The 25,051-nt window shown below is 45.6% G+C and overlaps 1 protein-coding gene across 1 annotated transcript in view; it reads right to left on the bottom strand.

The window, feature by feature from the left end:
- Positions 1-25,051, bottom strand: part of LOC120032288 (apoptotic protease-activating factor 1-like) — a 34,606-nt gene that overhangs the window by 8,300 nt on the left and 1,255 nt on the right. Inside the window, exons 3-21 of the mRNA XM_038978304.1 lie at positions 24,566-24,755; positions 22,568-22,765; positions 21,940-22,141; positions 21,614-21,726; positions 21,197-21,328; positions 14,585-14,823; positions 14,029-14,196; positions 13,163-13,294; positions 12,514-12,627; positions 11,877-12,061; positions 11,392-11,518; positions 11,157-11,282; positions 10,842-10,982; positions 10,541-10,666; positions 10,190-10,342; positions 7,274-7,402; positions 6,947-7,072; positions 6,668-6,787; positions 6,414-6,561 (exon numbers count right to left, since the gene is read on the bottom strand). Of these exons, the coding sequence (XP_038834232.1) occupies positions 6,414-6,561; positions 6,668-6,787; positions 6,947-7,072; positions 7,274-7,402; positions 10,190-10,342; positions 10,541-10,666; positions 10,842-10,982; positions 11,157-11,282; positions 11,392-11,518; positions 11,877-12,061; positions 12,514-12,627; positions 13,163-13,294; positions 14,029-14,196; positions 14,585-14,823; positions 21,197-21,328; positions 21,614-21,726; positions 21,940-22,141; positions 22,568-22,765; positions 24,566-24,755 (2,869 nt within the window). The remainder of the gene's footprint in view (positions 1-6,413; positions 6,562-6,667; positions 6,788-6,946; positions 7,073-7,273; positions 7,403-10,189; positions 10,343-10,540; positions 10,667-10,841; positions 10,983-11,156; positions 11,283-11,391; positions 11,519-11,876; positions 12,062-12,513; positions 12,628-13,162; positions 13,295-14,028; positions 14,197-14,584; positions 14,824-21,196; positions 21,329-21,613; positions 21,727-21,939; positions 22,142-22,567; positions 22,766-24,565; positions 24,756-25,051) is intronic.

Here is a 25,051-nt window from a genome sequence, read left to right as displayed (position 1 = left end):
CCCACAGACGAGCAACCCTCAGCAGACAGTCAACCTCCCAGTACAGAGCACTTCTCCCTCATTGAAATGAAGGATAAATTCACCCAGCTGGAGGTAAGGCAGGTTGAGCTGGAACAGCAGGTGATTACACTCCAGTCAGCACAGACCCAGACAACAGTCCAGCACAACAACACCCCCTTAACCAGACCAGGAGAGCTGGAGGTGGAGAGAGACACATCTGGACTCTGGACAGTTAAGAGACAACTTCAACTGGAGAAAGAGCAGGAGCAGGAGCAGAACAGAGCACTAGAGGAGAGGATCAGACTGCTGGAGGAGAGGGAGAGGGGGATGGAGGAGAGGATCAGACTGCTGGAGGAGAGGTTGAGGGGGATGGCATGTGACAGAGAACAACCCACTAGGGAGGTGGCCATCCCCACAGAGAAGCCAGCAGAACAGCCCACCTCATCACCCGACAAAAGTCTCGACACCACAGCAGAACAGTCCACACCAGACCCTGACCATAGAGTCAACATCACAGCAGAACAGACAAAAGAAAAACCCCAAGCCCAGCAGCTCTCACCCCCCCTGAGCACCCCCCCTGTCAGCCACCCTGATAGCCCTCCTGACAACCCCCCCACACCCACTGAGGACAAACACAAGACACAGATTTTTCTCCTTATGGACTCAAATGGGAAATTTATAGAAGAAAAAAAACTTTTTCCCAAACACAGTGTGTCTAAACTCTGGTGTCCAAACACCCAGTGCGCCCTAGACCTTCTGTCTGAGGACAAACTAGGCTCACCTAGCCACATAATAATACACACAGGCACAAACGACCTGAGAGCACAGCAGGAAAGGGTGGCCACAGCACTGAAGGGAGTGATTGAAAAAGCTTCTTCTACTTTCCCCAATGCACAAGTGGTTATCTCCACCCTGCTACCACGAAAAGACTTCCACCCTGCTACAATACAGCGGGTAAACGCAAGCATCTCCCGTGACTGTGCCTCAAAACCAAATGTTTTCCTGGCCCACCACTCCACCCTGGACTTGAACAGCCTCTATGACCAGGTCCACCTCTACAAGGCAGCAGTGCCCACCTTTGCCCGGACTCTAAAGGACATCGCTCTCAAACGCAGCCCCAACACTTCACACAGGAGCAACAGATCAATAGACACCCCACCCAGACCAGCGAGACACCCTCCAAGACCTTCAGCACCCCACCCTGGACCTACACATAGAGGACCCACGCCAAGAGGACCTACATCCAGACCACAGCACCCCCAGACACACCCCCACCCCAACCAATCAACACCCCCCCACATCAACCATGCCCACACCCAATTTAGGCCCCCTCAGATCAGACCTATGCCACTCCTGCCCACCCCATGCACCCCACCCCCGCAGAGAGGGCATCAACATGGAAGTCACACATACGCCCAGGTAGTGAGCGGGCAAACAGGCCCAACCCCCACTCTTACACTCGCCCAAGCCAACGGCATGTACCAGATGCTCAGCAGGCTCTGCTCACACTTACTGGCCTGAGGCCAAACCACGACCAACAACATTGGACACTTTATGGAACAAAAAGCCTTCACTATATCATCCTGGAATATCCAAGGCCTGAGGTCATCTGCCTTTGGCCTAAAGACCAGGAACCCGGACTTCACCAAAGAAATCGGTAATGCAGACATTGTCATCCTGCAAGAAACCTGGTACAGAGGAGACGGACCCACTGGTTGCCCTCTAGGTTACAGAGAGCTGGTAGTCCCATCCACCAAACTACCAGGTGTGAAACAGGGAAGGGACTCAGGGGGAATGCTAATTTGGTATAGAGCAGACCTAACTCACTCCATTAAATTAATCAAAACAGGAACATTTTACATTTGGCTAGAAATTCAAAAGGAAATTATCTTAACAGAGAAAAATGTCCTCCTGTGTGCTACCTATATCCCCCCACTAGAATCCCCATACTTTAATGAAGACAGCTTCTCCATCCTGAAGGAGGAAATCAATCATTTCCAGGCCCAGGGACATGTATTAGTCTGTGGCGACCTAAATGCCAGAACTGGACAAGAACCTGACACCCTCAGCACACAGGGGGACAAACACCTGCCTGCAGGTGACAGCATTCCCTCCCCCATATGCCCCCCTAGGCACAACTATGACAACATAACCAACAAAAACGGGTCACAACTCCTGCAGCTCTGTCGCACGCTGGGTATGTACATAGTCAATGGTAGGCTTCGAGGGGACTCCTATGGTAGGTTCACCTATAGCTCATCTCTTGGCAGTAGCACTGTAGACTACTTTATCACTGACCTCAACCCAGAGTCTCTCAGAGCGTTCACAGTCAGCCCACTGACACCCCTATCAGACCACAGCAAAATCACAGTCTACTTGAACAGAGCAATACTCAATCATGAGGCATCAAAGCCAAAGGAACTGAGTAACATTAAGAAATGCTATAGATGGAAGGAATGCAGTTTGGAAACCTACCAAAACACAATTAGACAACAGCAAATTCAATCCCTTTTAGACAACTTCCTGGGTAAAACGTTCCACTGCAATAGTGAAGGTGTAAACTTGGCAGTAGAAAATCTTAACAGTATATTTGACCTCTCAGCTTCCCTGTCAAATCTAAAAATCTCAAATAGAAAACCAAAGAAAATGAACAACAATGACAAATGGTTTGATGAAGAATGCAAAAATCTAAGAAATAAATTGAGAAACCTGTCCAACCAAAAACATAGAGACCCGGAAAACCTGAGTCTACGCCTTCACTATGGTGAATCACTAAAACAATACAGAAATACACTACGGAAAAAGAAGGAACAGCACGTCAGAAATCAGCTCAATGTAATTGAAGAATCCATAGACTCTAACCACTTCTGGGAAAATTGGAAAACACTAAACAAACAACAACACGAAGAATTATCTATCCAAAATGGAGATGTATGGGTAAACCACTTCTCCAATCTTTTTGGCTCTATAACAAAGAATAAAGAGCAAAAACATATACATGATCAAATACAAATCCTAGAATCAACTATTAAAGACTACCAGAACCCACTGGATTCTCCAATTACCTTGAACGAGTTACAGGACAAAATAAAAACCCTCCAACCCAAAAAGGCCTGTGGTATTGATGGTATCCTTAATGAAATGATCAAATATACAGACAACAAATTCCAATTGGCTATACTAAAACTCTTTAACATCGTCCTTAGCTCTGGCATCTTCCCCAATATTTGGAACCAAGGACTGATCACCCCAATCCACAAAAGTGGAGACAAATTTGACCCCAATAACTACCGTGGAATATGCGTCAACAGTAACCTTGGGAAAATACTCTGCATTATCATTAACAGCAGACTCGTACATTTCCTCAATGAAAACAATGTACTGAGCAAATGTCAAATTGGCTTTTTACCAAATTACCGTACAACAGACCATGTATTCACCCTACACACCCTAATTGACAACCAAACAAACCAAAACAAAGGCAAAGTCTTCTCATGCTTTGTTGACTTCAAAAAAGCCTTCGACTCAATTTGGCATGAGGGTCTGCTATACAAATTGATGGAAAGTGGTGTTGGGGGTAAAACATACGACATTATAAAATCCATGTACACAAACAACAAGTGTGCGGTTAAAATTGGCAAAAAACACACACATTTCTTCACACAGGGTCGTGGGGTGAGACAGGGATGCAGCTTAAGCCCCACCCTCTTCAACATATATATCAACGAATTGGCGCGGGCACTAGAACAGTCTGCAGCACCCGGCCTCACCCTACTAGACTCTGAAGTCAAATGTCTACTGTTTGCTGATGATCTGGTGCTTCTGTCACCAACCAAGGAGGGCCTACAGCAGCACCTAGATCTTCTGCACAGATTCTGTCAGACCTGGGCCCTGACAGTAAATCTCAGTAAGACCAAAATAATGGTGTTCCAAAAAAGGTCCAGTCGCCAGGACCACAAATTCCATCTAGACACTGTTGCCCTAGAGCACACAAAAAACTATACATACCTCGGCCTAAACATCAGCGCCACAGGTAACTTCCACAAAGCTGTGAACGATCTGAGAGACAAGGCAAGAAGGGCATTCTATGCCATCAAAAGGAACATAAATTTCAACATACCAATTAGGATCTGGCTAAAAATACTTGAATCAGTCATAGAGCCCATTGCCCTTTATGGTTGTGAGGTCTGGGGTCCGCTCACCAACCAAGATTTCACAAAATGGGACAAACACCAAATTGAGACTCTGCATGCAGAATTCTGCAAAAATATCCTCCGTGTACAACGTAGAACACCAAATAATGCATGCAGAGCAGAATTAGGCCGATACCCACTAATTATCAAAATCCAGAAAAGAGCCGTTAAATTCTACAACCACCTAAAAGGAAGCGATTCCCAAACCTTCCATAACAAAGCCATCACCTACAGAGAGATGAACCTGGAGAAGAGTCCCCTAAGCAAGCTGGTCCTAGGGCTCTGTTCACAAACACAAACACACCCCACAGAGCCCCAGGACAACAGCACAATTAGACCCAACCAAATCATGAGAAAACAAAAAGATAATTACTTGACACATTGGAAAGAATTAACAAAAAAACAGAGCAAACTAGAATGCTATTTGGCCCTAAACAGAGAGTACACAGTGGCAGAATACCTGACCACTGTGACTGACCCAAACTTAAGGAAAGCTTTGACTATGTACAGACTCAGTGAGCATAGCCTTGCTATTGAGAAAGGCCGCCGTAGGCAGACATGACTCTCAAGAGAAGACAGGCTATGTGCTCACTGCCCACAAAATGAGGTGGAAACTGAGCTGCACTTCCTAACCTCCTGCCCAATGTATGACCATATTAGAGAGACATATTTCCCACAGATTACACAGATCCACAAAGAATTTGAAAACAAATCCAATTTTGATAAACTCCCATATCTACTGGGAGAAATTCCACAGTGTGCCATCACAGCAGCAAGATTTGTGACCTGTTGCCACAAGAAAAGGGCAACCAGTGAAGAACAAACACCATTGTAAATACAACCCATATTTATGCTTATTTATTTTAACTTGTGTGCTTTAACCATTTGTACATTGTTACAACACTGTATATATATAATATAACATTTGTAATGTCTTTATTGTTTTGAAACTTCTGTATGTGTAATGTTTACTGTTAATTTGTATTGTTTATTTCACTTTTGTATAATATCTACCTCACTTGCTTTGGCAATGTTAACACATGTTTCCCATGCCAATAAAGCCCCTTGAATTGAATTGAATTGAATTGAGAGAGGGAGAGAGAGAGAGCAAGAGAGAGAGGGAGAGAGAGAGAGAGAGAGCAAGAGAGAGGGAGGGAGAGAGAGAGCAAGAGAGAGGGAGGGAGAGAGAGAGCAAGAGAGAGGGAGGGAGAGAGAGAGAGAGCAAGAGAGAGAGCGAGAGAGAGAGAGAGAGAGCAAGAGTTAGAGGGATAGAGAGAAAGAGGGAGAGAAAGAGTGCGAGCGAGAGCGGGGGGCAGACTACTGCAGCAGCGGTCCTGGAATGAAACAAACAGCAGCTCCCTCTGGTGTAAATGAGAGGAATTAGATGTAATGGAACAGGTGTAAAGACCAACACAAGTATACTCACAGTGAAACCAACATTTCCATGGTATGCCCACTTTTCACATATTAAGTAACTGATATTACACAACCCTGCAGTGTCTTTCAGATCCACTCATTTCAACCATTATCATCCCTCTGTCCTCATCCCCCTCTTGACTGTCTTGACTGAGAAGAGTAGACAGACACCCAGGCGTGTGTGTGCCTGTGTGTGAAGAGGCCTGAGTTATTATAATCCATTAACCCCTGTGTTGGTTAGAGCCCAGGCCCCCTTCATTAATTAGAGGTTCCTGAGGTGCGTCCCCAACTGGAGTACAGAGTTCTACACACCTGCCACGGGACAGAGGGTGTGTGACACTACTTACTACCACTTCCATGGACATCCCTGAGTCTTTTTGGCTGGAGACGTGAGAAACACCTCCGCCAGCAAGGTGAACATGATTTTTACACACCACATCGACCAACTCTTCCAAGCATAGGTAGACCACAGTAGTCACAATGCTACTAGAACAGCACCAGTGGTAAAACTGTCAAACGTAGTTTTGGTGTAACATTGTGTACAGCTTTACCTGCAAAAATGTCTCTACCTGCCTTTCCTACAGCTCAGTTGGTCTTTATCAAGTTTGGCACTGATACAGTCTTCTCCAGCCAAAAAGACTTTTACATTTCTGGCACTTTTCCCTCATAGAACCTGCACTTTTGTCAAGTTAAGCATAAATTATACGTAAGCATTTTCCTACTTTTGTGTCCTTGAAGATTTTTGCTTTCTGGTATGTGTGTGAGGGGAAAAGTGTGTGTAGGTGTGTGTATATGTGAGCGTACCTGTATGTGTGTGTGTGTGTACCTGTATCGTCCCATCCTCTCGTCCCAGCCCCACGGCTGAGGTCTGTGAGCAGATAGCAGTGCAGCGGATACGAGACTCCTGGTCCTCTGACTGGAACATCACCGCTCCAGTCCTCCCATTCCTCACCTGACACACGCACACGCACACACACGTCAGCCTGCTGGGTTAACACCTGTCACATCTGTAAGACATCATTGTGTGCGCGCGCGCGAGTCCAGCCTAGTCCTCTCACCTGCAGTCTGTTGCGGTTGTCGGCGGCGACCACGGTAATGTCACCGTTGTTAAAGAGCACGTCAGAGTCCCTCTTTAGACAGACAGCTGAGGAGGTGTGGACTTTTTTAGTCTCCCACACCTGACACACACACACACACACACACATCACGGCATTACATTTTTTATGCCATTAAAATGTTAAATGGTTAAGTACAATATGTCACGAAAAGGGTTAACTGATGAAGACAGATTGGACAAATTATTGACAAACAGACGGCAGACACACACACACACTTACCCTGACGGTCTGGTCATCAGAACAGGAGAGCAGTAGAGATCCGTCAGGGGAGAACTGGACTCTATGGACCCAGCTCAGATGACCACTACAGTCAGCCATCTTCTTACTGGTCTCAATGTCCCACAGCTGGAGGGAAGAGACGTATGATGTCATATCCTGCCGTATGATGGTGTAGTAGTTTGATAGGGCTATAACCACCATGTGTGTACCTACATGGCACAGTGTAATAGTCAACAGGCTGTGTGTGTCTCTCTGTGTGTGTGTGTGTGTGTGTGTGTACCTACATGGCACAGTGTAACAGTCAACAGGCTGTGTGTGTGTGTGTACCTCCACAGCATAGTGTGACAGTGCGATGGCCACCAGGTTGCTGCTGGGACAGGCGTGACAGTACTGCACCGTGCTCAGACGACTGGTCCGGATCTCCAACAACATGGCCGCCGTCTCTACATCAAACACCTGGGAACAGCAGGAGGGATCTGTCACTACACCATAGTTATAGCTGGTGATCGCTCTCTAGTGCAACTACCAATATGTGGGGCACAAAATGGCTTCCATGCATAAGCTAGTGAGAACTTTCTAGACACTTCTTGTTGGCCCCTTGAAGGGCTCATAGGTTGTTAGGTCAGACCATGTAGAGATCTAATTGTAAGTTGCTCTGGAGTGTTTGCTAAATGACTCAAATGTAATGTGAACTGTAAAGGACATGACAGGGTGGGATTAGATGGAAGCAATATGGTAATAGCCTGATAAGCTGCTAAGTGAAGTCTCAACTGCAGGTTTTGTTTTCAATATTTTTTCTGACTTTGCAGCTGTCCCATCTAGCAGAAACCACTCAGTTCTGTCTCCAGGGCTAGACTCATGACAATACATGTCAACCTGCATCTCAAACATCGATGATGATTTCCATATCTTCCAACTTGGCAAAATGTGGGATTGTGAAGGGAAAAGCAGACCGAAGAAAAGAAAGGGAAAGAGAGAGAAAAGAGAGATTGAGGTGGAAAACAAAAGAGTTCCAACTGCTGTTACTACGTGCCATATTTTTTTTTTAAGTCCATCAAGCTATCTATTCTTCTATCAATACTAGCCTACAAACTGACAACTCTGACATTCAACTCCACTCTGACATTCAACTCCACTCTGACATTCAACTCCACTCTGATTCCTTGTGTGGAGAGAACAGACACGGACACACAGAGACCTTTACATTTCCCAGGAGTGGGACGGCTTCATTCTCAGTCAGAACACACGCGTCTACCCTCTGACGGGCAGACAGGCCCAAATACCAAAACATGAAAGACAAGTTGTCCAGGGCATTCTCATTGCTTCACGGACAGATTGCTCTAGGAGCAGTTGCTAGACAAGAACATACCGCTGAACACAAATATATTGACAGAATTTGACAGATATGCTATGCAGTGCGTCGACACAGTGTACAACACATTATGAACACCTACTCTTTCCATGACAGACTGACCAGGTGAATCCTGGTAAAAACCTTAGATGTCACTTGTTAAATCCACTTCAATCAGTGTAGATGAAGGAGAGGAGACAGGTTAAAGAAGGATTTTTAAGCTTTGAGACAATTGAAAAATGGATTGTGTGTGTGTGCCATTCAGAGGGTGAATGGGCAAGACAAAAGATTTAAGTGCCTTTGATCAGGGTATGGTAGTAGGTGCCAGGCACACTGGTTTGTGTCAAAAACTACAACGCTTCTGGGTTTATCACAGTTTTATCAAGAATGGTCCACCACCCAAAGGACATCTAGCCAACTTGACACAACTGTGGGAAGCATTGGAGTCAACATGGGCCAGCATCCCTGTGGAACGCTTTGTAGAGTCGATGCCCCGACGAAATGACGCTGTGCTGAGGGCAAGGGGGTGGGTGCAATGTTAGTACACAATTGATGTTAAGTAGCTAATGCCACAGATTTCTCAAGTTGAGGGAGTGTGCAATTGTCATGCTGACTGCAGGAATGTCCACAAGAGCTGTTGCCAGATAATTTAATGTTCATTTCTCTACCATAAGCCACCTCCAAAAGAATTTGGCAGTACGTCCAACCGGCCTCACTCGCAGACCACGTGTAAACATGCCAGACCAGGACCTTCACATCCGGCTTCTTCACCTGCAGGATCGTCTGAGACCAGCCACCCGGACAGCTGATGAAACTGTGGGTTTGCACAACTGAAGAATTTCTGCACAAACTGTCAGAAACCGTCTCAGGGAAGCTCATCTGCGTGCTCGTTGTCCACAGCCACAATCAACAGCCTGATCAATTCTATGCAAAGGAGATGTGTCACGCTGCATGAAGCAAATGGTGGTCACACCAGACACTGACTGGTTTTTTTTTTCTTCTTTTTTTTTCTTTTTTTTATTGTATCCCCTTTTCTCCCCAATTTTCGTGGTATCCAATCGCTAGTAATTACTATCTTGTCTCATCGCTACAACTCCCGTACGGGCTCGGGAGAGACGAAGGTCGAAAGCCATGCGTCCTCCGAAGCACAACCCAACCAAGCCGCACTGCTTCTTAACACAGCGCGCCTCCAACCCGGAAGCCAGCCGCACCAATGTGTCGGAGGAAACACCGTGCACCTGGCCCCCTTGGTTAGCACGCACTGCGCCCGGCCCGCCACAGGAGTCGCTGGAGCGCGAAGGATATCCTTACCGGCCAAACCCTCCCTAACCCGGACGACGCTAGGCCAATTGTGCGTCACCCCACGGACCTCCCGGTCGCGGCCGGCTGCGACAGAGCCTGGGCGCGAACCCAGAGACTCTGGTGGCCCTAGACCACTGCGCCACCCGGGAGGCCCTGACTGGTTTTCTAATCTACGGCCCTACTTTTTTTAAAGGTATCTGTGACCAACAGATCTGCATATTCCCAGTCATGTGACATCCATAGATTAGGAACGATTGAACAATTTCCTTTTATCAACTGTAACTAACTCAGTAAAATCATTGAAATTGTTGCATGTTGGGTTTCCATTTTTGTTCAGTGTAGTATTAGCCATAGCATGAGCATTAGCTCATGTCCCCCAGTTACCGAAGTCCATTCAACATTCTGCCAGCTCCTACTCGCAACATGCTGATGAATCGCAACATGCTAAACAAATCTGGTCCGAGTCATGGAGCTCCGCCAGGGGACCACCTCTCAGTCCCTGTGCCCACGCCACGGCCCCATGCCAGCCTGACGGAGCAGAGCAGAGGCTTACATACTCAGCAGGGGAGGGCTGGCTCTTCAACACTCACAAAGACTGCGTTCCTGGCAGCACAGATGATGGTCCTGCCGTCTGCTGACCAGGTGCTGCACTTCACCATGACCTCAGTCTGCTCTCTCTGCTCCGGGAACATGTCCGCCACGTCTATGGACTTCCACTCATTGGCCGAGGACACCTCCCACAGCTGAAACACACACGCAAGCACACACACAGGTAGGCACGCACACATATGTGCACAGAAACACATACACACACACACACAGGTATGTACAATTAATGTTGTTAAATACATACTAGTAGTCTACACCTAAATGAAAAACCTTTATCTATATTTGCTAATATAAACACACTAAGCCATAGGTGGTGACTATGCCCCACCCACCTTCAGGGTTCCGTCGCTGGAAGAGGTGGAGAGGTAGGCGTCATCAGGGGAGAAACAGCAGTGATTGACAGGCTCCAAATGACCAAACATGGTGTTCTGGGAGGAGGGTTTATTGATGTTCCACAGCTAGAGAGAGAGAGAGAGTGGGAGATATAGATAGATAGATCTATCTATCTATCTATCTCTCTCCCACCCTATATATATATATATATATCTTATAGCCAGAGTGCAAAAAATGTGGCCTACTTCATGGTTTTAAAATCACACAACAGAAACAGGCACACACACAACACAGGCTCACCTTGGTGTTCATGAACTTGTCGTTGGAACAGGTGGCCAGTAGGAGGCGTCGGCGTGTGTTGGTGAACTGACAGTGGTTGACCTGCTCCTCGTGTTCGTCCTCAAACACCCTCATCAGAGTCCCACGCTCCACGTTCCAAACCTGGCACACAACACAGATACTGTAGTTACACAGATATACAACTCTTTTATTTGCTTTCCAAACCTTTTACACAACACACAAACGACTTCCGTCTGTCGAAATCGGGTTGTCAGGCATGTCTGTCTGAAGTCTGTCCAAAGTTTGAATGGCAGAGGGGAGGGTTCCACACCATACCTTGACCTTCCTATCACTGGAGCAGGTTGCTAGGAGACGGTCATCCGGGGAGAAGGCGCAGCAGAGCACCTCATCGTCGTGGGCCTGGATCTCCAGCAGCTTCTCCCCAGAGGTGCTCTTAAACACCTGGAGACGCACACAGGGCAGAGTTTATAGAGGACACCCACTCACACAAACAGGGATGTGTGGGAGATACAGTTGGTGAAGATTTATTTCAAAAAAATGTGTGTCTTACTCGCAGTGTCTTGCTGGAGCCACAGGAGGCGATATTGGTGCCGTCGTGGGAGAAGCAGGCAGAGTAGATGGATCCCTGGTGGGGCTGGACCACCAGACGAGACAGGCTCTTCAGACTACTTTTGTTCCTGGAACAAACCACAACCATAAATGACTTCGAGAATGTGAGCATGAGGGGATGTTAGAGGAAGTTGAACATCAGGGAATGAGACACGAACTTAGAGGGCCATAGAGTTGGATAGAGGGCACGTCTTTGCATTTACAATGGCTTCTGTTTTAGCATGGGCAGTGCCACTGACACTACGCTAAAACAGGCTTTGTGGTATTTGCGACACAAAACCAACTCTATGGTTAGGGTATGGTTGACAGGGGAATGGAATGCATAAGGGCTAGGGAGTAAGAGGTAGGGGCCAATACTGTACACCCCAATTAAGTAGTGAGTACGCTTATAAGCACATGAGCAGTGTGTATGGGCCTACTACTGACACCCAGTCAAGGTAGAGTCCCCCTCTGGTGGCCCTCTCCTGCGCCTGCAGCAGGGCCTGGCGGTACACCTCAGATGAGTCTGGCTGGGACAGGGCCAGCTGCACTACGTCAGGGAACGGACGCTGCTCCAACTGGTGGCCGTTCAGAGACAGGAACTCCTGGAAGTGGACCCGCACCTCGCTGTTCTGGGGGGACCATAAAGAGAGACTCACAGCGAGGATGTGACAAACGGAGTGTTTCAATACTATGAGGGGAATTGAACAAGTACACACTGCGGGAGAAAGGAGAGATTGGAACACAACAATTGTATTCACAGGCATGAAATTAGTAACTGTTTCTTGCATTGACATTTCTACATTGTAGTCATTTAGCAGACGCTCTTATCCAGAGAGACTTACAGGAGAAATTAGGGTTAAGTGCCTTGCTCAAGGGCACAAGGACACATTTTTCACCTAGTCGGCCCAGGAATTCAAACCAGCGACGTTTTGGTTACAGGCCCAATGCTCTTAACCACTAGGCCACCATTGACTTACGAGGAATTGATACCAACCGCAAGATCTGAAAACCATATCAAATGAGGATAAAACAGGGTACATTTTAAGTTCCTCAGTGAACTTGGTGTTGATCAAATCCTGACCTCTTTGTCCAGTATGGCGCCGTACTCCACATAGTCATTGATGAGATGAGCCGGTCCCATAATCTGAGCTTTAGTTCTGACCCAGTCCAGAGAGAACATCAGAGAGCACAACTCCTAAAGGGAGAGAGGGGGAGGAGAGGAGAGAAGGAAGGGGTGTAAGGGTAACAGAAAAAGAGAGAAATATACAGGGAGAGAGAAAGAGATGGAGATAGAAAGAAAGAGAGAGAGAGAAAAAGACGTTAGCGACTTGTGCTTGTCTGGCGAAGGCCTCCATCATACGGAGTGGTGCTTTTATCTCCATCAGACTGTTGAACAGCCATCACACCATCTCCTGTAGCAAGACGCAAAGAGAGACTCGCTCACAAAACACACACCAGCTCACACACTCACACCAGCTCCCTCTCACACAAGCTCAAAGAAGCTCAAAGAAGCTCAAACAAGCTCAAACAAGCTCAAACAAGCTCAAACAAGCTCTGAAAGTGTTATTTGGGTTGTTAATTAGATTTAGTTTAGATTATTTGTGTACCTCTTAGGAGCTAGTAACACAAGCATTTCCCTGCACCCGCTATAACATCTGCTAAACTGTGTACGCGACCCAAAAATATTGATTTGATTTAGATGTGTGGGTTGTATGTGCGCGCGTGCGTACCTGTGTGAGGTTGGCCTTGGCCATGTGGTAGGTGAGGAATCTGAACCAGTAGAGGCACTCTTCATCTCCTGAGGTGGGGGGACCCTGGCTGTAGCGCTGCTGGTACTGACGCACCACCTTGGTGTGGAGGCTCTGGAACACACACACTTGTTCAAAAACATACCATATTATAAACTGGGTGGTTTTAACGCCCTGAATGTCGATTGGCTGACAGCCGTGGTATAACAGACCATATAGCACAGATATGACAAAACATTTATTTTAACTGCTTTAATTACATTGGTAACCAGTTTATAATAGCAATAAGGCACCTCAGGGGTTTGTGATATATGGCCAATATACCACGGAGAAGGGCTGTTCTTAAGCACGACGCAACACGGAGTGCCTGAACACAGCCCTTAGCCGTGGTATATTGGCCATATATCACAAACCCCTCGGAACTTATTGCTTAATAATAGTAGATTGATGTCCCAATAATGCAGGGCATAGAAGACATGAGTCTAACTGATTCATTCTATAAGCGACTGTCTAGTTTTCCAAGTTCTATGTACATTGATTCTCTAGAAGACAGTGTTTTCCTTATATTGGATTTCAGAAAATGAATTAATTCCAACACATTTGACAAAAGTTAACAAACATCAAACTTTAGATACATTTCAAAATGGCCACCAGCATACATAACAACCCTATGTAAATGAAGATAGAGGGGTGTATGTTGGAGTCAGTGGAGGCTGCTGAGGGGAGGACGGCTCATAATAATGGCTCGAATGGAGTGTTTGATACCATTCCATTCACTCCCTACCGGACATTATTATGAGTCGTCCTCCTCTCAGCAGCCTCCACTGGCTGGAGTGTATGAGACCCACTTCTAGACCAGAGCGGTTCATCTCAGCCAGGAAGTCCAGCTGGAGGTCGTGGAGGTAGTAGAGGTAGGGCCGGTGGTGACAGTCACGGAACAGTAGGGACTTGTTCACAAAGTCCTGGAGAACGTCCTCCACCTCCTCCGGTTCTAGATCCCACAGAACCGACAGAACCTGCAGGCAGAGGAACATGGAGGACACAGGTTGGTGGTGGCACCTTAATTGGGGAGGACTGGCTCATAGTAATGGCTGGAACGCTATTCAAGACATTATTATGAGCCGTCCTCCCCTCAGCAGCCTCCTTTGATGGAAGAACAGGCTTCGATTTAGAGACAATGACCTGCTTCCTTGTCTTTTCTTATCTCTTATTATCTCATTCCCTCCTTCTTTCCACAAGGACAGCTCACAATGTCTCCATGGGTTGTGAATACTTTTTGGCTGAAGGTGGCGGATAGCCTTACCCTAACCTACTGTAGCCTAGCTTAGTTTAGCCTAACCTGACCTAACCAAATCTAACCTTACCTACCCAAGCCTAACAATAATCCCCCCCGGCCAGTCTGACCTTGGCAGGTACTTTGACGTCCTTCTCCAGCACGGTGAGGTCAATGTACAGCTCCCTGTGTTCCTCAGACAGGACCTGGATGCTGGCAGCCATGGCCTGGTCAAGGGCATCGTAGTCATACGAAGACGACTTACGGATACGCTTGAACTTCTTCTGCTGGAGCGTGTGCAGGTAGTAGGCCCAGCGGTCCGGGAACTCCCGCAGCAGGGCCCCGATTAGGGACACCACCAAGGGGGAGCCTGGGGAAGAGAGGAGGGTAGAGGAGGGGTTTAGGTAGGCTGGTTGATTGTGCCAAGAGTTTTATATATATATTTTTTTTTTTTAAGAGTTGAGATGTATCAAAACTAATAAATACAAATTCCATTTCTGTTACATGTCATAATTTAATGTATTGAATTTAAAATTTCACTAATTGAAATTGAATTTCATGATTTAGTATGGAATTCTACAAGTCGTTGAAGGTTAACAGAACTTTCAGCAGGCATTAAGGGCTCCTTTTCTCCGAAGTCTATGCTCAGACTAATTTGACTATCAGTTTTTTGACTCAAACAAAAACAGGCTAACAGTCTCATACTCATTTGACTGATGTCCTGCGTGTAAGAGAAAACTGAACATAACCACTATACAAAGCAAGCTATAAAAAGACATGAATAGGTGTACTGTGTACTGTGAAACACATTGTTCTGAAATAGCGCCTGCCCTACAGAGAAAGGTGCAGCTGAATGCAGAGGATCCACAGTACAACTCGCTGAAAATTTTGGTTTCTTTTTTATGAATCTTTTGTCATGGAGAAGAAAGTGCTGATTGTGTTTTTCTCAGGTCAGTGTCTTTATTATGATATTTAAAATATATATATATTTTATTACAATGTATTTACGATTGCATATCTGCAGCCAGCACATTTGTGTTCCAACCCAACACTATCACAAAGAATCAATGAACCATCAAGCTCTTGAGAAGAAGAATCTGCTAAAGTGCAATACTTTTAGATATCGAGTTAAAATGTGAACATTAGTAGTTTAAGAAATAGTAATACTATGATTTTTTCTGCTCTGAACTTTTAGATGATCAAATTGACTATTGATGTTGCAGCCTCTGGGTAGAAGGGTAGATATTATTGATGTTGCAGCCTCTGGGTAGAAGGGTAGATATTATTGATGTTGCAGCCTCTGGGTAGAAGGGTAGATATTATTGATGTTGCAGCCTCTGGGTAGAAGGGTAGATATTATTGATGTTGCAGCCTCTGGGTAGAAGGGTAGATATTATTGATGTTGCAGCCTCTGGGTAGAAGGGTAGATATTATTGATGTTGCAGCCTCTGGGTAGAAGGGTAGATATTATTGATGTTGCAGCCTCTGGGTAGAAGGGTAGATATTATTGATGTTGCAGCCTCTGGGTAGAAGGGTAGATATTATTGATGTTGCAGCCCTTGAGGCAGTTACTTGAGATGACAATGCACCTCTTCACAGGGCTCTTCACACTATCCTCCTGTCAGTATCACTATGTAACGGACCCTAAAAACTGGACTGAAGCACAGAGGTACTGCAGAGAGAAGTACACGGACCTGGCCACCGTAAGCAACATGGAGGATATGAACAGACTGAACCACTTGACTATAGACAGCGATTATGATGGAGCAGTGTGGATAGGACTGAAGAAGGGACAGAATTCCAGGTGGCAGTGGTCTCTGGCAGACATATACTACTATAGTAAGGGACAGACTCAGTTTAGTGAATTTTGGGACCAAAACGAGCCAGGAAATTTGAATGAAGATTGTGGTGTCATGGAGAATTCTGGAAAATGGCACGACTATTTTTGCACTACTCAACACTTTCCAGTGTGCTACGACGGTGAGTGACATACTACATGTAATCTAGATAAAAACACACTAACCTAGTAACACCAGAGGACACCAGCAGCACATACAATTTCACCAAGTAACAGATTACTGTGGGGTTATCAAGGTCGCAACGTTTGTCTTTCAAATTTCTTGTCAATTCCAAGCTTATGATTTCCAAAGGTTTATGAATTGACAACAGTTCAAATGGCACTGATCCAAACTCTGATCCAAACTCTGCTGGTTGCATTTGTCCCCATAGGGACTAAATCTCCAGCTGGTCGTTTCCTAATGGTTCAACAGCTAATGACCTGGAGGGAGGCTCAGCTCTACTGCAGAAAGAACCACACAGACCTGGCTAGCGTGAGGAACCAGACTGAGAACAAAGAGATCTGTAACGTGGCCGGGAGTAGCAACGTTTGGATCGGCCTGTTCAAAGACACCTGGGAATGGTCGGACCAGAGTAACTCCTCATTCAGATACTGGGTCGACAGAGAACTGAACAAGTCCTGCGCTGCTTGGAATCGCAGTACCTCAGGCCAATGGATAGACATAGAATGTCTTATGGAATGTCCCTTTGTTTGCTACGGTAGTAAGTTAAGATCTCTTATTGTGCCACCGAACTCATCTCGTTAAATGGGCTATTGATTTGGAATAACTGTCCACACAGATTTAAATATGTAACATTCTTGTATGTAATGGTGACTGTTCATCTTAACTGTGTATATAACCAGCCACCCTGCGTCATGGGTTTTGCATTTTGTGGAGTTTAATTTGACTACCTTGACAATGTGTCTTTCAACATTCAGGTCCCCAAAGCTAAATTACCATAAAAAGGCTACATTATAGAATTGCCCACTATTATAGAATTATGAATTATTTCAATTGGTGGTTTGAATTTCCAATTCATTCCCTGCTGAGAAGGGTTATATCTGTGTATGTGTTAGACCCAAGACCCCCAACAGTCAAGAAGATACAGGTAGTGAGAGTGAGGATGACCCCAGACCCAAACATGGACCTGAATGATGCTACGGTGAGGGAGGCCATTTTACAGCAGGTGAGTCTCACCTTCTTCATTTATAGATTTTTACCTTCATGTAACCATGTATGCCAGTTAACCCTTTACACTTTTTTTATTTTATTTAACTAGGCAAGTCCGTTAAGAACAAATTCTTATTTTCAATGACGGCCTAGGAACAGTGGGTTAACTGCCTTGTTCAGGGGCAGAACATTTGGATCATTTACAGGTTCAAAGAGGCAGATTTTATTCCCACCTGACCCAGATTGCGATTTAAAAATGGGCCGTCAGTAAAACAACAGTAAACAACAGTAATTGTGTGAAGGTGGGATGCAGGGTTGTGTTCCAAACAAAACAACTACACATTTGCTTGCTCTAGTTCCTCAACAGCACCGCTAGGAGCTAAAAAAAGCACTTTATATTTGAACACTCTTCTTTGAGTCATAAAAGTGCATTGGAATGACTTAGGAACTGTGCACACTTTGGAGAGGTGTGTGGCCACTTGGAGACACCAGTTAGTCCTCTCACTCAAACCCTTGTAATTGTTTTGTCTTATGTTGCACCTACCCCACATTTCCCAGGAATATTCTTATCATTCTACTGGATGGATCCAGAGTATTTCCAGATTTCGCTAATAACAAATGAAGTGAAAAGTACAGTAAATGTAAAATGCACATAAAATCAACAGTGCAATGTTTGGATTCAGTCTTGTATCAGGTGAACTGTTGTGTCCTCAACTTTGATCAAATCATTTCCCCACAATCTCCTAATTGTTCCCTTTCAATTTCTACCATGCTATTCATATTTCTTCTTTTGGAAACATTTCAACTTAGCCCTAACCATAAAGGTCAATTTCCCATGAGTGTAAAGGGTTAAGAATCAATTCTTATTCATAATGACCAACTCGCTGTGAACAAGTACAGTCCACTGCTCTTTACGTTAAGAGAGTTCTCCAAGTAATGATAAACCCTTCAAACCGTAAGAGTGCAGGTACCTACATATGGAAGCATATAGCTGCAATCATTAAATGTGTAATGCAAATTGGTTAATCCTACAATGTATTAATTAATAAATATTCAGTAAGATTAGGTGTTCAGTGCATAAATCCTGGTTCTGTTCCTCAGATAATGGAGAAAATGAAGGCCAATGGGATAATTGAAAACTTCAAACTGAGATGGAAAGAGCAGCCAGATGGAAAGGTCTTCCACAAGGAAGAGAAGAAAGCATGACAGAAAGAGAGAAAAAAGGGGGCCGAAAAAGGAGGAAGAGCTTTGAATAGAAGCACATGGAGTTAGTGTGTGGATCGGTTGCCCCGTGCCAGCTATAATTAATGATTCCCTTCTCATCTCACATTGTACTCATTTATCATGAACCATTATTAAATATCACAATTAAGTGATAATGCCCGAGAAGCCGGTGTTTGGAGGATATATTGGCATGGGTGTTGTTAGGCCTGAGACGAAGTCAAGAGCCGGCAAACTGTGCCATTAAATCCTCCAAACACTGGCTTCGAGAGCATTATCACTTTTATACAACAGGTTACCAACAAATTCAAATAACGATTTACATATTTTCATTAAAAACTTTATTTTGATTACCTTATTCATACTATTTCATCTTTCCAGGGTTGCTACCCAAGCTGGCTGGTTGTCTGTTCGTTCTATCGGTTCGGTTGCTAGAGACACGACCCAGTCGTTCGTTCTAAATGTCCCATTGTCATACTGGCTGGCAACGTTCTTATCCCTTGCTTGCTAGCTAGCCAACTACGGCTAACTTACAGTCACGTCAAACAGTGCAGCCAGAATAACAACAGTAGCTGCATTTGTGTTTGTTTAAGCTGTTTCCTAGTGACATTTACTTGGATACATCCATAACACTGAGATAATGATGCACGATTTCTACTGGCATAGAAAATTCTCTCTCTTGTCAGCACAGAGGAGCCAAAAACACAACTAACACAATCACTAAAAACTGAAGTTGGAAAGACTGCAAACTAGCCCCGTTTCGTTTGACCTTTTTTCAATTTACATTTCTTTGTATATATCCATAAAAGTGATGCCAGCTGATTGTCTTCACTGACATTTTCAACCTCTCCCTGACCGAGTCTATAATACCTACATGTTTCAAGCAGACCACCATAGTCCCTGTGCCCAAGGAAGCAAAGGTAACCTTCCCAAATGATTACCGCCCCGAGGCACTCACGTCTGTAGCCATGAAGTGCTTTGAAAGGCTGGTTATGGCTCACATCAACAGCATCATCCTGGATACCCTAGACCCACTCCAATTCGCATACCGCCCCAACAGATCCACAGATGATGCCATCTATTGCACTCCACACTGCCCTTTCCCACCTGGACAAAAGGAACACCTATGTGAGAATGCTGTTCATTGACTACAGCTCAGCGTTCAACACCATAGCACCCACAAAGCGCATCACTAAGCTAAGGACTGGGACAAAACACCTCCCTCTGCAACTGGATCCTGGACCTCCTGACGGGCCGCCCCTAGGTGGTGAGGGTAGGCAACAACATGTCTGCCATGCTGATCCTCAATACTGGGGCCCCTCAGGGGTGCGTGCTTAGTCCCCTCCTGTACTCCCTGTTCACCCACGACTGCGTGGCCAAACACGACTCCAACACCATCATTAAGTTTGCTGACGACAACAGTGGTAGGCCTGATTACCGACAACAATGAGACAGCCTATAAGAAGGAAGTCAGAGACCTGGCAGTGTGGTGCCAGGACAACAACCTCTCCCTCAATGTGAGCAAGACAAAGAAGCTGATCGTGGACTACAGGAAAAGGCAGGCCGAACAGGCCCCCATTAACATCAACGGGCTGAAGTGGAGCGGGTCGAGTTTCAAGTTCCTTGGTGTCCACATCACCAACGAACTATCATAGTCCAAACACACCAAGACAGTTGTGAAGAGGGCATGACAACACCTTTTCCCCCTCAGGAGACTGAAAAGATTTGGCATGGGTCCCCAGATACTGAAAGAGTTCTACAGCTGCACCAGAGAGCATCCTGACCGGTTGCGTCACCGCCTGGTATGGCAACTGCTCGGCATCTGATCGTAAGGCGCTACAGAGGGTAGTGCATACGGCCCAGTACATCACTGGGGCCAAGCTTCCTGCCATCCAGGACCTATATACTAGGCAGTGTCAGAGGAAAGCCCAAAAATGTGTCAAAGACTCGTCAACCAAGTCATAGACTATCATCTCTGTTACCGCACGGCAAGTGGTACTGGAGGGCCAAGTCTAGCACCAAAAGCCTCCTTAACAGCTTCTACCCCCAAGCCGTAAGACTGCTGAACAATTAATCAAATGGCCACCCGGACTATTTATATTGTCACCCCCCCCCCCATTGTTTATTATCTATGCATAGTCACTTTAAACGGTGGTAACTTGTGGAATAGACACCAGCTGGAATGTGGTTTTAACCAATCAGCATTCAGGATTAGACCCACCCGTTGTATAATGTACTATATTATCCATACTATTACAGAATGCCATGTTGCTGTTTAATTTGATGTTTAATTAGCTTGTTCTCTATTTACAATCTGTTCATTATTTCTATCAATGTTTTTGGTCACTACATAATGCTTCCCAAATCCTTCATAAGAAAATGTAATACTGTATTTCTCTTGAATATGTGAAATAAATTGACATTTTATTGTAAACCTAAAAGGAATTTTCATTTCATTCAATACAATTTCTGTTGACACTATAGTTCCATGTGTGTGTGTGTGTGTGTGCGTACCTTTGCACTCTCTGACAATGCTGCGGGCCTGTTCTGGGAGTCTCTGGGGTTTCCCGTTGACATACAAGGCGAGGATCTCCAAGGCCTGATCCTCCTCCAGACCACTCTCCACTGCCACCTCAGACTTAGAACCTGGACACACACACATGAGTGCACACACACACACACACACACACACACACACACACACACACACACACACACACACACACACACACACACACACACACACACACACACACACACACACACACACACACACACACACACACACACACACACACACACACACACACACACACACACACAGTTTGAGCAGGTGCATTAAGCGTAATGTTTGAGAAGTGTTCTATAAATGAAGTCATCATTATCAGTAGTAATATTAGTATTAATATCAGTGCTATTACTCATACACACCGCTGACACAGTCAGCTAGGCTTCTGTCTCGGGTGGTGAGCAGTACTCGACACTGGATGTCAAAGGCCTTGAGCACCGAGCTGTCCCAGATGTCATCCAGTATCAGCAACGACCTGGACACACACAAACACAAACACACATCTAATTCAATTGACATGAATTGGAATGGAATTAACAGCATACAATAAATCACTCCAGAGCTGAAACTTCTGAGGTCCAACTGAACGTTCTACTCATCATTAACAGCCACCATTTAGAAGGAATGGACCAACTTGAAAAGTTGGCTACCAGTCCACATCAATACACTTCAACCCTGGGGGACTGACCTGGGGTAACGACGGAGCATGAGGAAGCGTAGTCGCTCCTTGGCCTCCTCCAGAGAGCCAGGAGGCCGGTGGATGGAGGACGAGGGGTCTTTCTCCTGGCTCTGCTGCTCCAGGCGGAAACACAGTGACTGGATCCTAACCAGCAGGTCAGACCGGTCCAGCTGGCCTATGGACAGCCAGTGGACTCCTCCTGGAAAACACTCTGGGGGGGAGGGTGTCAGAAGGACCAGTGTGAGTGTGTGTGTGTGTCAGAGAGAGAAAGACAGGGAGAGAGAGAGACAGATGGAGAGAGAGAGAGTGCAGTCAGGAGACCAATGCGATAACGAACAGAGAAAACAGAGAGAAAGATGGAGAGACAGACAGAGAGAGACACAGACAGACAGACAGACAAAGACACAGAACAGTTAGACCAATGCGATAACAAACAGAGAGAAAACAGAAAATGAATGCAGACAGAGAAAACAGAGAGAAAGTGAATGCAGACAGAGAGAAAAAGAGCCTACTCTACATGTGTTACCCCTCTCCTGAAATGAATCTTGGGTCAGTTTGACATTTACCCATTATTGGGCTTGGTTAGGATTGGGGGAGGATCTGTACCTAGGGAAAACTTCACCCCGGAGCCACCTACCTGTGATGAGTGCGTGGTCTCGGACTGCCTCCGCAGCCAAGACAGACTTGCCGGAGCCGGCCATGCCGAACACAGTGACCCAGCCGGGCTCCTTCTGCAAGTGGTAGAGCTTCTCCCTGACCCGGTTCACCAGTGCTGGCCGGCTCACAAACACCACGGGTCTCTGAGGCACGCCGCCCTCACTCAGCACCGCCTGGACTGGAACAGGGTAAAAACAGCAAAGACGGCATTATATATAAATGCAGTATGTTGCCAATGGAATAAACAGAGGGGTCAAACATGGCAGAGAGACAGAGAGGTGAGCTAACATACGCACACACACACATTCACATACAGTTGAAGACGGTTGAAGACGGAAGTTTACATACACTTAGGTTGGAGTCATTAAAACTCGTTTTTCAACCACTCCACACATTTCTTATTAACAAACTATAGTTTTGGCAAGTCGGTTAGGACATCTACTTTGTGCATGACACAAGTAATTTTTCCAACAATTGTTTACAGATTATTTCACTGTATCACAATTCCAGTGGGTCAGAATTTTACATACACTAAGTTGACTGTGCCTTTAAAAAGCTTGGAAAATTCCAGAAAATTATGTCATGGCTTTAGAAGCTTCTGATAAATTATGTCAATTAGCCTGAGTCAATTGGAGGTGCAGCCAATCAGCCAAGACCTCAAAAACAATTTTTTGTAGACCTCCACAAGTCTGGTTCATCCTTGGGAGCAATTTCCAAATGCCTGAAGGTACCATGTTCATCTGTACAAACAATAGTACGCAAGTATAAACACCATGGGACCACGCAGCCGTCATACCGCTCAGGAAGGAGACGTGTTCCGTCTCCTAGAGATGAACGTACTTTGGTGCGAAAAGTGCAAATCAATCCCAAAACAACAGCAAAGGACCTTGTGAAGATGCTGGAGGAAACAGGTACAAAAGTATCTATATCCACAGTAAAACGAGTCCTATATCGACATAATCTGAAAGGCCACTCAGCAAGGAAGAAGCCACTGCTCCAAAACAGCCATAAAAAAGCCAGACTACGGTTTGCAAATGCAAATGGGGACAAAGATTGTACTTTTTGGAGAAATGTCCTCTGGTCTGATGAAACAAAAATAGAACTGTTTGGCCATAATGACCATCGTTATGTTTGGAGGAAAAATGGGGAGGCTTGCAAGCCGAAGAACACCATCCCAACTGTGAAGCACGGGGGTGGGGGTGCTTTGCTGCAGGAGGGACTGGTGCACTTCACAAAATAGATGGCATCATAAGGATGGAAAATTATACGGATATATTGAAGCAACATTTCAAGACATCAGTCAGGAAGTTGAAGCTTGGTCACAAATGGGTCTTCCAAATGGACAATGACCCCAAGCATACTTCCAAAGTTGTAGCAAAATGGCTTAAGGACAACAAAGTCAAGGTATTGGAGTGGCCATCGCAAAGCCCTGACCTCAATCCTATAGAAAATTGGTGGGCAGAACTGAAAAAGCATGTGCGAGCAAGGAGGCCTACAAACCTGACTCAGTTACACCAGCTCTGTCAGGAGGAATGGGCCAAAATTCACCCAACTTATTGTGGGAAGCTTGTGGAAGGCTACCCAAAATGTTTGACCAAAGTTAAACTATTTAAAGGCAATACTACCAAATACTAATTGAGTGTATGTAAACTTCTGGCCCACTGGGAATGTGATGAAAGAAATAAAAGCTGAAATAAAATAATTCTCTACTATTATTCTGACATTTCACATTATTAAAATAAAGTGGTGATTCTAACTGACCTAAGACAGGGTATTTTTACTTGGATTAAATGTCAGGAGTTGTGAAAAACTGAGTTTAAATGTATTTTGCTAAGGTGTATGTAAACCTCTGGCTTCAACTGTACATATACATAGAGCTCCCCTGTATATTATTTCCCTGTATCAGAAAAGGAGGGCACATCTCAGACTGCCCTAGTCTCCTGGTATTCTCCATCCTCCACCTTTGGGGGCAGCTCACCATAGCGGGTGCCCCCGTCTGAGAAGCTCTTCTCAGCCTCAGGGGAGACCAGGGGCAGGCTGTTGTGGAGCAGGCTGGCCAGGTCTCCGTAGCTCTCGCGGACCAGGGCGTTGTAGAAGGAGATGTAGGCCTGGTTATCCTTCCTCAGGAGCAGCTCCAGCAGGGCCGCCGCCTGCTCTCTCCTGGTGGGCTAATCAATGGAGAGACAATGTGAATTTTGAAACCACTTTATTGCTTTTCTTACACCGATGCAGTTCTTTCAGATGTCCGTAGTGTTAAGTGTTTAAAAAGCCCTGCAATCTCTCTTGACTTTACCTCTCTCTCCCCCTTCCTCTCTTTCTTCCTCCCTCTCGCTTATGAGGGTGTTTATTTGGAATCAGGCACCCAACCACTTATAAGTTTTCCCAGCACAGTGCCCTCGGTTGGCTCAGTAGTGTGAAAGTTTGTTTGGAATCTGGCCCACAACCAACACTTTTATACACTTAA

The sequence above is a fragment of the Salvelinus namaycush genome, chromosome 38 (assembly GCF_016432855.1).
Source record: "Salvelinus namaycush isolate Seneca chromosome 38, SaNama_1.0, whole genome shotgun sequence".
NCBI lineage: Eukaryota > Metazoa > Chordata > Actinopteri > Salmoniformes > Salmonidae > Salvelinus > Salvelinus namaycush.
This window is presented reverse-complemented; position numbering and strand designations above follow the sequence as displayed.